Below are 17,500 nucleotides of genomic sequence, written 5' to 3'. Positions count from 1 at the left end.
TTGCACTTTTTGTTTTAGCTCAGATTAATTAACAGCGAGTTGTGTCGATAAATCTTACTTGTTTCTGGTATGTTTCAAGAAGATCAATGTTCCAGGTTGTCGGTATTGTTATACCTGTACTTGTAGCAGTGCTCGCAATTCAGTAGGATTGAGCTCCATTTCTGCTGATTAAAAAAAAAAACAACTCAGATATATCCAATCATACGAGACAGATTTATCATCCAGGAGAGAGATAACGTCAGTAAATAACGAACTTCACTATATTATATATTGACTGTGTGTTGGCGGGTATATCACTCCTCATGATATTAAGAATATTACCTTATTCCTAGTATATATCCTTTATAATATAATAAGATATTATCTCCTTTATAGTATAATAATAAGGCATTAAAAGGACCCCAATGGAAATAAGTCATTCTGACTTTTTTGGGTTATCCTAAGTTTTCTACACATGCTGTTATGTATGATAAGTTATGTAACTGTATTTGTGTATGCGTGAATAAACTTACTTCCCTAATTATTTAGAATACAAATCACAGTACCATGGCTGCAATAGTTCACAAAACAAAATCTTCTAAGAGCGGCTTTATTTGTGAATAAAAAACATTAGGCTTAAACTCTTTTAAATCGAGTATCAGATCATCCTAGTGATACCTGAAACTAAAGTCATCTTGGACTTCGTTCAGTTAGAGGAGGGAAAGGAATGGCGAGAGAGGATAAAGCTACATTTGAAGAATATTGCTAGACTGTTAAATCCCTAAGGGTTACACGTGGAGGATTGCTCTGATTCCTTGGATCGAATACCCCTTATATGAGGATGACGGCACACTTCCCTCGCGTTCATTGTACAGTGCTGTCACTGGTATGACCACGTGACGTGTTGTTATTTTTAGGTACTGCTGGGCACCCATCTCTTGAACGATGCCTTGGGTACTCACCCTTTGCATGGTGCTCTGGGTACTCACCCCTTGCACAGTGCCCTAGGTACTCACCCCTTGCACGGTGCCCTGACGTAGTTTAATGCTGGAATCTTGTGCCCAGGACCTTGCTGGACACATCCCGAGGACCACCACCAGCACAGTGAAGACCACGAAAGACCATTTTCTCGGGATCGCTGGGATGGCAAAACATTTCCAGTTGGCTGTGCCCATCGGAGACCATTCAAGAAGGTCGATGGACCATACAGACCAGTCCGGACATACCAAAGGCTTCAGAGACCATTTGTTAATGGCCACAGCATATTTCGTGCCTCCAGGCCCAGCAGGCAGTCGGGCCATTCTCGATGTCAAGGCATTTCAAGTATCCAAACCTTTTACGACAGGACTGACTGCCGCGCAGTTTGTGTTTGGAGGATTTTCTGGAAATGGAGGGATCATTTTTAGAAACATTCATGCTTAGTGTAAAAGAAAAAAAACTCACCACAAAAACCAGTCACTCATTTGATTTGGTTTATTTACATTAAAAAAAATACATGAGTTACAGTACCATTTACATGATATTTTTAATCTTCTCGTTTTCAAGGATGTTGTTGTCTTCTCGTTACTCTCGCCAGACATTCTCTCTGCCTCTGGGCATCACTCTGCCTGTGTTTCCTTTACCTGAGAAAGTGCAAAGAGTTCTGTCAGTGAATAAACAGAAGAATGGGCAGGGAGTCGATCAGTTGTCTTAAATGATAGGAGGTTCAGCGTTCTACCACTGGGCTGCGAGACTTTCAAAAGGACTGTTTCACAGACAGCACTGCTGTGTCATGTCTGTGTCAGTGGTCACCGTCTGTGAAACCAGTTGCCCTATCCTACAGCCTCAGTAGTTGTTATGGCAGATCTCTTCTCATTCTATTGAATGAGGGCTGGACCTGCTACCATTCCATTTAGGACCACGGTTCGATTCCCTCTCCGTTCCTGTTTATTCATATATATATATATATATATATATATATATATATATATATATATATATATATATATATATATATATATATATACGTATATAATATATAATATATATATATATATAATATATAATATATATGTATATATATATATATATATGTATATATATATATATGTATATATATGTATATATATGTATATATATATATGTATATATATATATATATGTATATGTATATATATATATTTATATATATATGTATATATATATGTATATATATATATATATATATATATCTATATATATATATATATGTATATATTTATATATATATATATATATATATATATATATATATATATATATATATATATAAATGAAAGATTGGTCTCCAGTGGGGGTCCTCTTCAGCAGATATAAGATGTGAGTACGGAACATGTTTAAAGAGACGAGAAGGTCAACAAGTCAATTATAGGTCATACCATCGAATGGCTGAGCGTCAAGTAAGAAAAGTTATGGTTTAACAGTGGAGTTATAAATGGGTGTAACGAGCTGCTGCTCAACCAGATTCTTCGTGTCAGCAATTCTTTCCACTCGTCTACAACTCTATTGTCAAACCAGGGATTTCCTGTCCTTCAACCCCCCCACACTTAAGTAGTTAGTCCTCTCATGCTACGAAAACCTGTTTCCCACCCCTTGAATCTGCTGAAGAGGACCTAAAGCGGAGGTCGAAATATAAGAAGAGAAGGGGTAGGGGAAGGGGTTGTAGGATGAAAGAGGTGAAGGGACTTCAGGTGAAGGGGAAAGAGAGAGGCTTTTGACAGGGTCCCACATCAGAGACTGTTGAGGAAAATTAAAGCACATGGAATAGGAGGAGAAATTTTTTCCTGGATAGAGGCATGGTTGACAAATAGGCAGCAGAGAGTTTGCATAAATGGGGAGAAATCAGAGTGGGGAAGTGTCACGAGCGGTGTTCCACAGGGGTCAGTGTTGGGCCCCCTGCTGTTCACAATCTACATAAACGACATAGATGAGGGCATAAAGAGCGACATCGGCAAGTTTGCCGATGACACCAAAATAGGCCGTCGAATTCATTCTGACGAGGACATTCGAGCACTCCAGGAAGATTTGAATAGACTGATGCAGTGGTCGGAGAAGTGGCAGATGCAGTTTAATATAGACAAATGCAAAGTTCTAAATGTTGGACAGGACAATAACCATGCCACATATAAACTAAATAATGTAGATCTTAATTTTACGGATTGCGAAAAAGATTTAGGAGTTCTGGTTAGCAGTAATCTGAAACCAAGACAACAGTGCATAAGTGTTCGCAATAAAGCTAATAGAATCCTTGGCTTCATATCAAGAAGCATAAATAATAGGAGTCCTCAGGTTGTTCTTCAACTCTATACATCCTTGGTTAGGCCTCATTTAGATTATGCTGCACAGTTTTGGTCACCGTATTACAGAATGGATATAAATTCTCTGGAAAATGTACAAAGGAGGATGACAAAGTTGATCCCATGTATCAGAAACCTTCCCTATGAGGATAGACTAAGGGCCCTGAAACTGCACTCTCTAGAAAGACGTAGAATTAGGGGGGATATGATTGAGGTGTATAAATGGAAGACAGGAATAAATAAAGGGGATGTAAATAGTGTGCTGAAAATATCTAGCCTAGACAGGACTCGCAGCAATGGTTTTAAGTTGGAAAAATTCAGATTCAGGAAGGATATAGGAAAGTACTGGTTTGGTAATAGAGTTGTGGATGAGTGGAACAAACTCCCAAGTACCGTTATAGAGGCTAGAACGTTGTGTAGCTTTAAAAATAGGTTGGATAAATACATGAGTAGATGTGGGTGGGTGTGAGTTAGACCTGATAGCTTGTGCTACCAGGTCGGTTGCCGTGTTCCTCCCTTAAGTCAATGTGACCTGACCTGACTAGGTTGGGTGCATTGGCTTAAGCCGGTAGGAGACTTGGACCTGCCTCGCATGGGCCAGTAGGCCTTCTGCAGTGTTCCTTCGTTCTTATGTTCTTATGTTCTTATGAGAGAGAGAGAGGGGAGGGAGGGGAAGGAGAGAGAGGGGAAGGGGAGAGAGGGGAAGGGGAGGGAGGGGAAGGGGAGGGGGGAAGCAATGATGGTAGTGGCAACTCTGTCGCCCTCTCTTCAGGTTCACTGAAAATGAACTACAAATTTATTCCTTTCTTGAACACGAACATTTAAATGCTGGTAAACGTCTTTGTTGAACATTCAAATGCTGGAAACCTCGTTTATATTTTATGACTAATGAAAGCCAGCAAGTGTATTTTTTTTGTTCAACGTGTCAATGAAGTTTTTTTTACCGATTTAAATTTTTATTTTAACAAAGGAATAACACACATGATAATGCAAAATTTTTTGCATATAATGATTGAATCAAGAATGTTTCTATACTGCTTCTCAGGTGTTTAATTAATAAAGTCTCAACATGTGTTTCCATACTGACCTGCAACATCTGTAATGTATGTAACATCAACATCTGTTATTTTAGTAACATGTAACACGTCTAAGCTATGTAACATCGACATGTGTTCTCTGGCATAATGTCACCCCTTGAAGAGGTGATCTATTATTTAGCGCCTCACTTCTGTTTCTCTCTGCTTAAATGTACGGTTCCATATGCTAGTTTCATTTATCCTGTTAGTTGCTCTGTTTCTAGTCAGAAAGCTTTTTGTCTAGTATAGGGATTCGGGCTCTTGTCTGTACCAACAGTGATACGTTATCTGGCCCACCTAACACCTGTCGTGTTCAGTGCTCTCAGGTGTTCCACGGGTTTCACCTGGGTGTTCATTCAAAGATAAAGCCAATAAAAATATATATACACTCGTGGACTCACCAAACACTCACACTCTCCAAGCTTGATCTGGTGTCCCTTTTTACTCAGTGAAAAGCACTCGAAGAAGCTTATTCAACTCTTTAATATTTTTCACGATTCTTTGGTGTCATTTGTCGTTCTTATCAGGCTATATTTTATCTTCCTTTTTTACCTTTGCCTTTCTCTTTATTCATTCAAAGTTATTTATAAAACTACGGTACAGGTGGGGTTCGAATCAATGGCAAGTAAGTCGTAAGCCGGTGTCGCAAGTCGTAAGCCGGTGTCGTAAGTCGTGAGCCTGTGCGTAAGCCACTTTGCCAACTGGTTTGTTTGCAATCGTGTTATTACGATTTCGTGAGTTATGTTATTTATTTCTCTTCTTTCAGTCGTCATTTGTGCCTTGTATTTTGTGTTTTGTGTTTTGTAAATTTTCGTTTTGGTTTTGTAAATCTGGTTAAATCTATTTATCACTCTGGTGAGAGGCATTAATGTTTGTGGCTTCCAGTACTAGTTAGGTTATCCATCATGTACTGTGATCTTGACTATTCTAGTATTCACTATATCCTGGCTATGTAAGTTTTTATCCAGTTATAGTGTGTGTGTGTGTGTGTGTGTGTGTGTGTGTGTGTGTGTGTGTGTGTGTGTGTGTGTGTGTGTGTGTGTGTGTGTGTGTGTGTGTGTGTGTGTGTGTGTGTTTGAGTATGTGCGAGAGAGAGAGAGAGAGAGAGAGAGTCGAGTTGTGCTTTCTTTTTATAAAATCCTTTGTATGTTATTTTTAAATTGCTAGAATATTTTTGAATCCTCGTAATACTAGCCACTCCCTGGAGGAGTGGCTAGTATTACGTGCTGTCTAGAACTCACCCACCAGGACCCTCACTCTCAGAGAAATGGCTTTGTTTTCCATGCAGGTTAGTCTTTACCGTTATTCTTTTATGGAACACCTCCCTATCCATGTCCCCTTCACACAGGTCCCTATTCCCGTTACACTGTTATGTAATACATACCTATTCCCCTTCCCAACCCCACCTCCCCTTACCCACCCCATTCCTGGGTGACTAAACCTTTCCTACAATCTCATCCTCACCCCTCACCTCTACGTTCCCTACACCACAACCTTACTACCAGGTTCAGTCTTCCACACCACCGCATATTCCATCCCCTTCACATCCATTGTCCATCTCTATCAACAGCCTCTACTCCATCCCCATACTCCCTCTTCATCCTACGTCACCAGCATCAACCTCATCCCCCATCCTCAATTCTCAGTATTATCACAACTATTACTCTTCATCCCCCACCACCAGCACTATCACCCACCTCTACCTGCCCTACAAGCACCACCACCACCCAAACCACAATCACCACCATTCACCTCGACCCCTGGCAACACCTGCATCAACATGAATAATCACCACCACCTCCCTCCCTCCAACACCTGTACCAGCATCCGGCCCTCACTTCGTTTTGACCTAATTATCCTCCTAAACACACCGCTACACCGTACACAAACCCGGTGCTAATTATGCCAATTAAACGTTTCAGTGAATTCACAAAAGATTTAATGAGAATAAAAAATCTCAGCTGTGATTACCATTGGAAGTTTTTTATCCAATTCATGTTTCGAGAAAAAGGTATGGAAATTTTATGGTACCTGTTCTTTTTATCTCAGACGCCAGTCTAGAAAATGTGATAATAGTTGCCGAGCATTTCCCCATTTCCTAAAAAGGTTTTCATATCCAGCTTTCACGATAAATGTTTTTTTTCATCGTGAAATACATGATTAAGCTCGAAATGCTCATAAATTCTAGCGGTTTTCTTTGTATATAACAATATTTTATTACATGTAAACGACACATTGTACTGTACAAAGAAATAAACGATTTGGTTTGATATGAAGCAAGTGTGTACTCTCACAAACACTTGAAGTGTATGGAGAGTTGAAGGATTATACTGTATAGCAGGAATGTAAAATACCTTGTCGGTTTTCAAAACCATTTATCACGCAAGAAGCAAGAAGACAATGTAATGAGTGAAAGAGTAATGAAAGGTAAGAGGCGAGAAGACAAATTTAAGGGAAATAACAGAAAGGCAAGAAAGGAATGTATAAGAGTAAGGGGAGAGAGAGAGAGAGAGAGAGAGAGAGAGAGAGAGAGAGAGAGAGAGAGAGAGAGAGAGAGAGAGAGAGAGAGAGAGAGAGAGAGAGAGAGAGAGACAGACAGACAGACAGACAGACAGACAGACAGACAGGCAGACAGATAGACAGACAGAAAGAGGAGGAGAGTTCAAAAATATTTCAAGAAGCGCACATACACACACGCACACACACACACACACACACACACACACACACACACACACACACACACACACACACACACACACAAACACACACACACACACACACACACACACACACACACACACACACACACACACACACACACACACACAGAAGCTGCCAAGTGAACTTGATACCTCAAAGGCGGTGGGACCGGACAACATCCCTCCATGGATCCTTAGAGAGGGAGAAGAGATTTTGTGTGTGCCACTAACAACAATTTTCAACACATCAATTGAAACTGGGCAACTACCCGAGGTATGGAAGACGGCAAATGTAGTCCTCATTTTTAAGAAAGAAGGCAGACACGAGGCACTAAACTGCAGACCAGTGTCACTGACGTGTATAGTATGAAAAGTCATGGAGAAGATTATCACGAGGAGAGTGGTGGAGCACCTAGAAGGAAAGAAGCTTTTAAACGACAACCAGCACGGATTCAAGGAAGAAAAATCCTGTGTCACAAACCTACTGGAATTTTATGAAAAGGTAACGGAAGTAAGACGAGAGAGAGGGGTGGGTTGATTGCATTTTCTTGGACTGCAAGAAGACCTTTGACACAGTTCCTCACAAGAGATTAGTGCAAAGGTAGAGGATCAGGCACACTTAACAAGAAGGGCACTGCAATGGATCAGAGAATACCTGACAGGGAGGCAACAATGAGTCATGGTACGTGACGAGGTGTCAGAGTGGGCGCCTGTGACGAGCGGCATTCCACAGGGGTCAGTCCTAGGACCAGCCCTATTTTTGGAATATGTGAATAACGTGACAGAAGGGATAGACTCAGAAGTGTCTCTGCAGATGATGTGAAGTTAATAAGGAGAATAAAATCGGATGAGGATCAGGCAAGACTACAAAGGGACTTGGACAGGCGAGTTTACCCCCCCCTCCCCAAATGCAAAGTAATGAAGATCGGGGGAGGAGAAAGAAGACCGCAGACAGAGTATAGGCTAGGTGACCACAAACTGCAAGCCTCACTTAAGGAAAAGGATCTTGGGGTAAGTATAATACTGAGCACAACTGAGGCGCACATCAACCAGATAACTGCTGCGGCATATGGGCGCCTGGCAAACCTGAGAATAGCGTTCCAATACCTCAGTAAGGAATCGTTCAAAACTCTGTACACCGTGTATGTCAGGCCCATACTGGAGTATGCAGCACCAGTTTGGAACCCACACCTGGTCAAGCACGTCAAGAAATTAGAGAAAGTACAAAGGTTTGCAGCAAGACTAGTCCCAGAGCTAAGGAAAATGTCGTAAGAAGGTTAAGGGAAATCGGCCTGACGACACTAGTGGACAGGAGGGCTAGGGGAGACATGATAACGACATATAAAATATTGCGAAGAATTGACAAGGTGGACATAGATAGGATGTTCCAGAGATAGGACACAGAAACTAGGGGTTACAAATGGAAGTTGAAGACTCAGATGAGTCAAAAGAATGTTAGGAAGCATTTATTTAGAGGTCTGATAAAGCTCATGGAGAAGGGAAACAGAGGACCTAGTAGCGATCAGTGAAGATGCGGGGCCAGGAGCTGACCTGAACCCTGCAACCACAAATAGGTGAGTACAAATAGGTGAATACACACACACACACACACACACACACACACACACACACACGTGCAGGTTTACACTACAGTACTAAGGCCGGTGCTGTTTCTAGTACTATATGTGAAATGACGCGACGAAAGTTATAGATTCAGAGGTGTCACTGTTTGCAGACGATGTGAAGCTAATGCGAAGAATTCAAACTAATGAAAATCATATAGGACTACAAAGGGATTTGGAGAGGCTGCAAGCCTGGTCCAGCAACTGGTTCTTGGAGTTTAGCCCCACCAGATGCAAAGTCATGAAGATTGGGGAGGGTGAAAGAAGACCACAGACGGAGTACAGGCTAGGGGGTCAAAGGCTGCAAACCTCATTCAAGGAAAATAATCTTGGGTGAGTATCTTACCGAACACATCTCCTGAGGCGCAAATCAACTAAACAACTGCTGCGGCATATGGGCGCCTAGTTATCCAATGGATAGTGTTTCTACACCTGAGTAAGGGGTCATTCACGACACTGTACACCGTGTACGTCAGGTCCATATTAGAGTATGTAGCACCAGTATGGAACTCACACCTGGTTAGGCACGCTAAGAAATTAGAGAAAGTGCAAATGTTTGCAATAAGACTAGTCCCGGAGCTAAAGGGTTTGGCCTACGAGTAGAGGTTAGGGAAATCAACGTGACGACACTAGAGGGCAGGATGGATAGGAGGACATGATAACGATATATAAAATACTGAGAGGTATTGACAAAGTGGATAGGGACAAAGTGTTTCAGAGATGTGACACAGTAACAAGGGGTCACAGCTGGAAGCTGAAAACCCAGATGAATCACAGGGATATTAGGAAGTATTTCTTCAGTTATAGAAGTCAGGAAGTAGAGCAATCTGAAGAGTGATGTAGTGAAGCCAGGATCCATACATAGCATTAAGATGAGGTATGATAAATATCATGGAGCAGGGAGAGAGTGGACTTCGTAGCGACGAGCGAAGAGGCAGGGCCAGAAGTTGTGAATCGACCCCTGCAACCACATATAGGTGAGTACAAATAGGTTAGTACACATATATACGACACACACACACACACACACACACACACACACATATACACACAGGAGCCAGGAGCTGAGTCTCGACCCCCGCAACCACAATTAGGTGAGTACACACACACGCCATATTTTATCAATTTTAGTATTAATATTATTTTTATTAATAAAAAGGTATTCTGCATGGGTGACAGAGCAGGTCTCCAGAGTTAACACACTAGCCATACCTTTATTGAAAGTAACAGAAGCAGCCAGCAGACTGGTGGTTACAGTGATGACTGTATCCTGGTAGCTGCTGCGCCAGTTGCTGCTATGGAATCATCCTACACCACTTTGATGTAACTGTTCTCAGATTTACATACCTCGCGTGACGCCGGACCTGCGTCGGAAACTCATTGTGTCAGACACTTGTCCGTTTTAATTACCTGTATGAGTGTAATGACGTATTACAGTTTGTGGGGAAGGGGGAGCTGAGTTCTAGTTCTTGGTTCTGTCTCTTAACGTTCGACTGACTGGTGTGAAAGAGCTCTGACATGTGTGTGTTTAACCTTGTATGGAGGAGTGTTTCCACTGTGTTGTTGTTGGGCTCAGTTCATAACTACTCTTGCTGGGTAATATGTTTCCTGACAGCTCTGTGACGCATTTGAATGTGTAATTTACAGCTATGTCTGTGTTTGTGTGCGTGTTTGTGTGTGTGTATGTGTCAGTGCTTGTATGTGTGTGTGTGTGTGTGTGTGTGTCCCTGCGCGCACACATACACAGGTAAGATACAACTCTTGGAGTAGAGAGAGTGGACTTAGTAGTGACCAAGGAAAAGGCGGGGGTCAGGAACTGTGAATCGACTCCTGCAACCATAAATAGGTGAGTTCACACACACACACACACACACACACACACACACACACACACACACACACACACACACACACACACACACACACACACACACACACACACAGCATGACTGAAAGAAACTGTAGAATAATTTCTATTAATCGCAGGAAGGTCCGGCAAGTGACTTTAAATAACTCAACACAAAGGCAGTATAACGAATATGGTAGCTAAGGACACCAGAGTGGAGACACTTCAGCGGTTAACTGGGACGGAAGATACTACAAGCGCTGAATCAAGAACATAACGCACACTCCTAGAGGCAGATATCACAACGAACCTGTCTGATGAGGCACTCATAGTGTATCATCGGCAGCATACGTAACGTTGGTACATATGTGAGAACGATCTTTTAGAAGCTGAGCAAGTTATCACTGAAGACATAGATTACAACGTACGTCAGAGCAATACTCGAGTACTCGAGGAAGCGGTGCCAATATGGAGCCCCACCCTGGTCCCAGTGCTACAATGTATAAGCTACACGGAAAGATATGCGATACTGAGCTATGTTATTAGTGAATAATCATAGGAAATATGTTCATGATGTACACAATACTCAGCATTATGGCCAAGGTTTAACATGTGAGATAAGAGAAAAAAGAGACACAAGTGGAAGTACAGAAATGAGACACATCAACAATAAGAAACATCTGTTCCATGTGAGAATGGTGCACTGAAGCGTTCTTGAGAGCCGGGAGTGCAGAAACAATCAGTACATGGCTTCACAAATAGGTATGACAGAATTTGAGAGCTTATAAACAAACTCACGAAACTGTAATAACACGACTGCAAGTAAACCAAGTAATGGGTGGGGTTTGAACCCATGGCGAGTGAATCGTAAAACTCCAGGCCAGTGCTTAACCAGCCTGGAGTGTTACCACTCACTAGCCATGGGTACGAACCCCACCTGTTACCTGGTTTGGGTATAAACAAAATTACACTAATTGAATACACGCCAAGATCTTTTACTCAATTTTGGAACTCAAGACTCGTTTCAGTCGTTGTAGTTTCTAATGAGCTTCTCAAAGATCAGGTTTCTATGTGGTCTCATTAACATTATAAATACACTTCGAACACTCGCTGAAAACAACATTATATATCCGCTTTAAATTCTTATCAAGTTCACACCATTTGTGAATATGAGAGGTGTACGATACTTGGGTGTCTTTAGTAGCGAAACCTATCTCCTGCACAGCAGGCTTCGTCAGCCCAATACAGAGACAGTGAAATAAGACACCCGGGTGTTGCACATGTGTCTTATTCATCAGCTTGTCGCTCTTGAACATTATTAATATAACCGAACCAAGTGTGAACGGGCACCCGTAACAGTCACATGTGACAGGCACATATAATAGGCACATTTAACAGGCACATGTAACAGACACACGCAACTGGCATTTGTAAATCACACCTGTAGAACGCCCCGAGTATCGTCGTAGACCACTACGTTGCTTGGACAAACATTTACACTGTGGGCCAGCCTCACTGTGTCACACACAACCTAAACACCTTTTCCACCTCCCTTTGCCACTTCCTCCACCCTCCCATTACCCCCTTTCCCCTGACGTCCATTCAGTCTCCCTCCACCTACCGCCATCCACCCCTCCCTTCCTCTTACCCCTCCTCCCCACTCACCTACCCCTACGGAAAGCGTCATAGTCCAACCCGCTTTTCCTGTCCAAAACACATCGGTTAATCGCATACACTGCCCGCAAAAATCGAGGTAGAGGCTGGTGCATTCCGGAGCTCCCTATGAGATTATCCGGTTTCACTTTCAGGTGGAGAAGAGTTGAATACAGTGCTCAGGAACAGCGAGCCAACAGGTGAAATTATTCTCTATCTCACAGCGATATTTGGGTGAAAATCTTCCACCGGTAACAGGATTTCCGCCTTTAATTACAACGATCGGAAGTATGGGCCCCCCCATCCCTTGTGGGAGAGATACACAATAACACTTACACTAGACTAGTGTGTGTATGTATATATATATATATATATATATATATATATATATATATATATATATATATATATATATATATATATATATATCATATAAAGAAAGTTTAGAGAGTAACACAAAAGTATAAAATATTATTTTGTTGTCAAGGTTAACTGTGTTTTAATTTACAAATAATGTCATAGTCTCTAGCAGCCATGACCCCCCCCCCAAAAAAAAAAGAAACGGACAATAAATATACCTGAAAAATACAAGAAACAACAAGAAACAGGCAAGAAGCAGACAAGAAACAGACAAGAAAGATAAGAAACAAGCAAGAAACAATAAAGGAACAACAAGAAAAAATAAAGAAAGAGACAAGGAAGAAACAAGAAACATTCAAGAAGGAGTGAAAAAAGAAAGAAGAGACAAGAAACAGTCAATAAACAATCAAGAAAGAGAGAAAAAAGTGACAAGAAATGATAAAGGAAGAGACAAGAAAGACAGAAGAAAGTAGCAAGAAAGAGTGAAGAAAGAGACAAGGATTGGGAATTAACCAGAGTGAGCCGCTTACTGCTCGTCCACTGTCACCACCAATCACTTAATAAATAATAAACGATGTCGAACGACAGTTTGAACGATACTCTCTGGAGTAGACTATTTATTTCGGCCATAGTTCACATACTACCACTGGACCACTTCTATTAATAGTGACGTTTTCCTTACTCACTCATGAATTCTTCAGAAAGGTTTAGGGTACAGAAATACTATACCTGCTGTTGTGGTTACAGGAATAGAGCTTAGAGCTCCTGGTGTTCCGGTTCACCTCTCGTTACCACCCGTCCCCCCCCGTACGGGTTCACCGCTTCCCTGTGAATATAATTTTAATCACGGTGTTCTGTCTTCTGTTGTAAATATTGTAACCTTAAAAATTTTCAGTGGTTGTGGAACACTGTTTCTTTCCTAAGTTTTAATTCTTTCGTCTACAACTATGAAAATTCTATTTAAAACATTCCTTTCACAGTGTTTCATACATGGACTGTAATTATTATTTTATTAGATTATGAGGTGTATAAATCTGGGATGGCGGGAAGGATGGATAGGGGTAGTCCAAGATGGATTGGAGGGAGGGGGGTAAAGAAGGTTTTGAGTGCTTGGGGCTTCGACATCCAACAGGCATGTGTGAGCGTGCTAGAAAGGCGTGAAGGTAAGTGTTTTATTTACGACATGACGTGCTGTTAGAGGGATTCAGGGAAAATCGGTTAGACGAACTTGAATCCTGGAGGTGTAGAGTCATCTTAACTGCCCTTCTGGCAAGACAATGATTGAATGTGTGAGAGTAGAAGTTGTTCTTTGTCGGGTCACCCTACCTCGGTGGGAGACGGCCAGAGTGTTAAAATTATTATTATTATTATTATTATTATTATTATTATTATTATTATTATTATTATTATTATTATTATTATTATTAGTATTATATTTTCCGCAGGAATCATAAAGTGCCAGGTCTGTTAGAAGGAAGTATAGTCATGGTTCTGTGGATCAAGAGCCCCTTCACCAGCATCAAGGTAACTCTCCCATCCCTTGAAGGGCTTACATAGGTTAAAAGTTATGGCGGCCAGCTTTTTCTTGCCCTCTTAGGAGGAGTCTTGATGTCGGTGAGAGGGTTTTGATCCAAGGAGTTGGACTTATAGACTCTGAATACCTCTCATTACCCCCAGGCGCTGTATGATCATTACGGGTTTAGTGTGTTCCCCATAATTAAAATAAATAAAATTAATGTTGACATTAAATCATCGTCTTTGCCTTCTTTTTTTTGCATCCTTTCGTAAATATGCATGTAATTATCATATTTCCTCTCCTCCTCCTGTCTTCAAAGGAGGGAGTTTCTTTTGCCTCTACTCTCGCTTCAGAATTCGTCTCTCAACTATAGAATCAATTTTGTCATTTCTTTGAGATTGACACATTTGCGTCACGTCTTTCGAGCTGTGGCGATGGTGCCTCAAACGCATACTTCAGATTATTAGGATGAGCACTGATACTTGTGGGATCCCACTAGTGATAACAGGGTGAGCACCGACACTTGTGGGATCCCACTAGTGATTGACACATTTGCGTCACGTCTTTCGAGCTGTGGCGATGGTGCCTCAAACGCATACTTCAGATTATTAGGATGAGCACTGATACTTGTGGGATCCCACTAGTGATAACAGGGTGAGCACCGACACTTGTGGGATCCCACTAGTGATAACAGGGTGAGCACCGACACTTGTGGGATCCCACTTGTGTAGACGAATTGACTGAGAAAGTTGGTTGCAGTGTTTTGCATCATTTGGTGTAAACACACGGGGCGAGGTGGTGCTTGCCAGAGTCCAGGTGCGAGAGCCAAGCAGACGAGGCCAGCAATACATAGCTTGGGGTGGGGTGGACGGGTCCTGGTGTTGGAAGCCTGGTGTTGGAAGCCTGGTGTTGAAAGCCTGGTGTTTGAAGCCTGGTGTTGGAAGCTTGGTGTTGAAAGCCTGGTGCTGGAAGCCTGATGTTGGAAGCGTGGTGTTGGAAGCCTGGTGCTGGAAGCCTGGTGTTGGAAGCCTGGTGTTGGAAGCCTGGTGTTGGAAGCCTGGTGTTGGAAGCCTAGTGTTGGAAGCCTGGTGTTGGAAGCCTGGTGTTGGAAGCCTGGTGTTGGAAGCCTGGTGTTGGAAGCCTGGTGTTGGAAGCCTGGCGTTGGAAGCCTGGTGTTGAAAGCCTGGTGTTGAAAGCCTGGTGAGGGAAGCCTGGTGTTGGAAGCCTGGTGCTGGAAGCCTGGTGTTGGAAACCTGGTGTTGGAAGCTTGGTGTTGGAAGCCTGGTGTTGGAAGTCTGGTGTTGGAAGCCTAGTGTTGGAAGCCTGGTGTTGGAAGCCTGGTGTTGGAAGCCGGGTGTTGGAAGCCTGATGTTGGAAGCCGGGTGTTGGAAGCCTGGTGTTGGAAGCCGGGTGTTGGAAGCCTGGCGTTGGAAGCCTGGTGTTGGAAGCCTGGTGTTGGAAGCCTGGTGTTGGAAGCCTGGTGTTGGAAGCCTGGCGTTGGAAGCCTGGTGTTGGAAGCCGGGTGTTGGAAGCCGGGTGTTGGAAGCCTGGCGTTGGAAGCCTGGTGTTGGAAGCCTGGTGTTGGAAGCCTGGTGTAGGAAGCCTAGCGTTGGAAGCCGGGTGTTGGAAGCCTGGTGTTGGAAGCCTGGTGTTGGAAGCCTGGTGTTGGAAGCCGTGTGTTGGAAGCCTGGTGTTGGAAGCCTGGTGTTGAAAGCCTGGTGATGGAAGCCTGGTGTTGGAAGCCTGGTGTTGGAAGCCTGGTGTTGGAAGCCTGGTGTTAGAAGCCTGGTGTTGGAAGCCGGGTGTTGGAAGCCTGGCGTTGGAAGCCTGGTGTTGGAAGCCTGGTGCTGGAAGCCTGGTGTTGGAAGCCTGGTGTTGGAAGCCGGGTGTTGGAAGCCTGGTGTTGGAAGCCTGGTGTTGAAAGCCTGGTGTTGGAAGCCTGGTGTTGGAAGCCTGGTGTTGGAAGCCTGGCGTTGGAAGCCTGGTGTTGGAAGCCGGGTGATGGAAGCCTGGTGTGGGTGACCTACACATGAGATCCTCCCCCGAAGAGGACTATCGTCTAGCGCCTCGACTCAGGACTGTTACTATCCAGATAGCTGAAAAGAAGGCAAAGCATTTATCTGGTTTTTAAAAGGTTTGTAAAGCATAAACACTTACAGATCTACATTATTCTCTCATTCTCGCCTGTGTTTTGCATCAGTTTAATATATCCTTCCATTGTGTGTTGTTTCGTGTTTGTTTGATTATAACAGAACTGTTTTCAAGTAAATTATGCGAGCGTGATGATGTCAGGTGTTGCAGATGAGTTAGGTTTAAGTGTACTGAGGTTTAAATGACCCAGACGTACCGAGGTTTAAATGTCCAAGAAGTACCGAGGTTTAAAAGTATCAGATGTACTGAGGTTTAAATGTCCCAAACGTACCAAGGTTTAAATGTCCCAGAAGTATCAAGGTTTAAATGTCCCAGACACGCCGAAGTTTAAACATGTCAGAAGCAAGAAGCCTGTAATATATATATATGTATGTGGAGAGAGAGAACGAGAGAGAGAGAGAGAGAGAGAGAGAGAGAGAGAGAGAGAGAGAGAGAGAGAGAGAGAGAGAGAGAGAGAGAGAGAGAGAGAAATTTGTTTGTGTGTACGTTCGCGTTCGCATCTGCTTGTGTGTGTGCGCGAGAGCAAGATGTTCATTTAAGTTCAACAGGACGGTCCTGACCCGGGTCTGCTCCATGTAGTGACCCGGCGTGGCTCCTGAAGGAGTGTCAGTGTGTGTACACGTGATGTACCATTTACATCCCTTTGGGATGGACACAGTGAGCATTCAGGTCAAATGTAATACCACTTACAGTCCTATGGTGCGGTCAGCCCTATGACTAGGACACGGTGAGTCTTCTTCAGGTCAATTGGAGTACCTATGAGGGCGCGGTGCGAGAGTTAGAGCCAGCTGGCACTTGAAAGTGTCAAACATGTTCTGAGTTTCACAGAACCAATACACAACAATGACTCTTACAAACTTCTGTCTTCTATTTGAAGCATTAAGAAGACTTAGATTCAAGATATGTAATAAAACTGATATAGCATTGCCTCAACTCTCGCCTCAACTCTCGTTTCTACTCTCCCCTCTACTCCCGTCTCTATTCTCTCCTCTACTCTCTCCTAGTATTTCCGTTGCAAGCGGAACTGTCACTTACCCAAGTTTACATGGCTAATGGACTATATTAATTACAATGTACAAATGCAGGGAAGTTCGGAACACTCTCTCAGTAAGGTATACAGGTTGCAAGCTTCAGGTTGTTGCAACACTGCCCAGTGCAGCAAGAATGAGTCAAATGTCGCTCTTGCCGTACCTCACCGCTCCATCGTTTCGTTGTATATTCAGGTAACGAACACAAATGCACAATCCCGTGACTGGAGCAACACACAGATAACTCTCACAT

At 42.9% G+C, this 17,500-nt stretch overlaps 1 protein-coding gene across 1 annotated transcript in view; it reads right to left on the bottom strand.

Annotated features, from left to right (window-relative positions):
• LOC128689591 (cholinesterase-like) overlaps positions 1-12,092 on the bottom strand; it is a 46,022-nt gene extending 33,930 nt beyond the window's left edge. The window contains exons 1-3 of the mRNA XM_070087721.1: positions 11,981-12,092; positions 1,489-1,601; positions 996-1,360 (exon numbers count right to left, since the gene is read on the bottom strand). Coding sequence (XP_069943822.1) covers positions 996-1,280 — 285 coding nt within the window. The 5' untranslated portion in view covers positions 1,281-1,360; positions 1,489-1,601; positions 11,981-12,092. The remainder of the gene's footprint in view (positions 1-995; positions 1,361-1,488; positions 1,602-11,980) is intronic.
• Positions 12,093-17,500: the final 5,408 nt, after the last annotated feature.

This window comes from Cherax quadricarinatus, chromosome 22, assembly GCF_038502225.1.
Source record: "Cherax quadricarinatus isolate ZL_2023a chromosome 22, ASM3850222v1, whole genome shotgun sequence".
NCBI classification, from domain to species: Eukaryota; Metazoa; Arthropoda; class Malacostraca; order Decapoda; family Parastacidae; genus Cherax; species Cherax quadricarinatus.
This window is presented reverse-complemented; position numbering and strand designations above follow the sequence as displayed.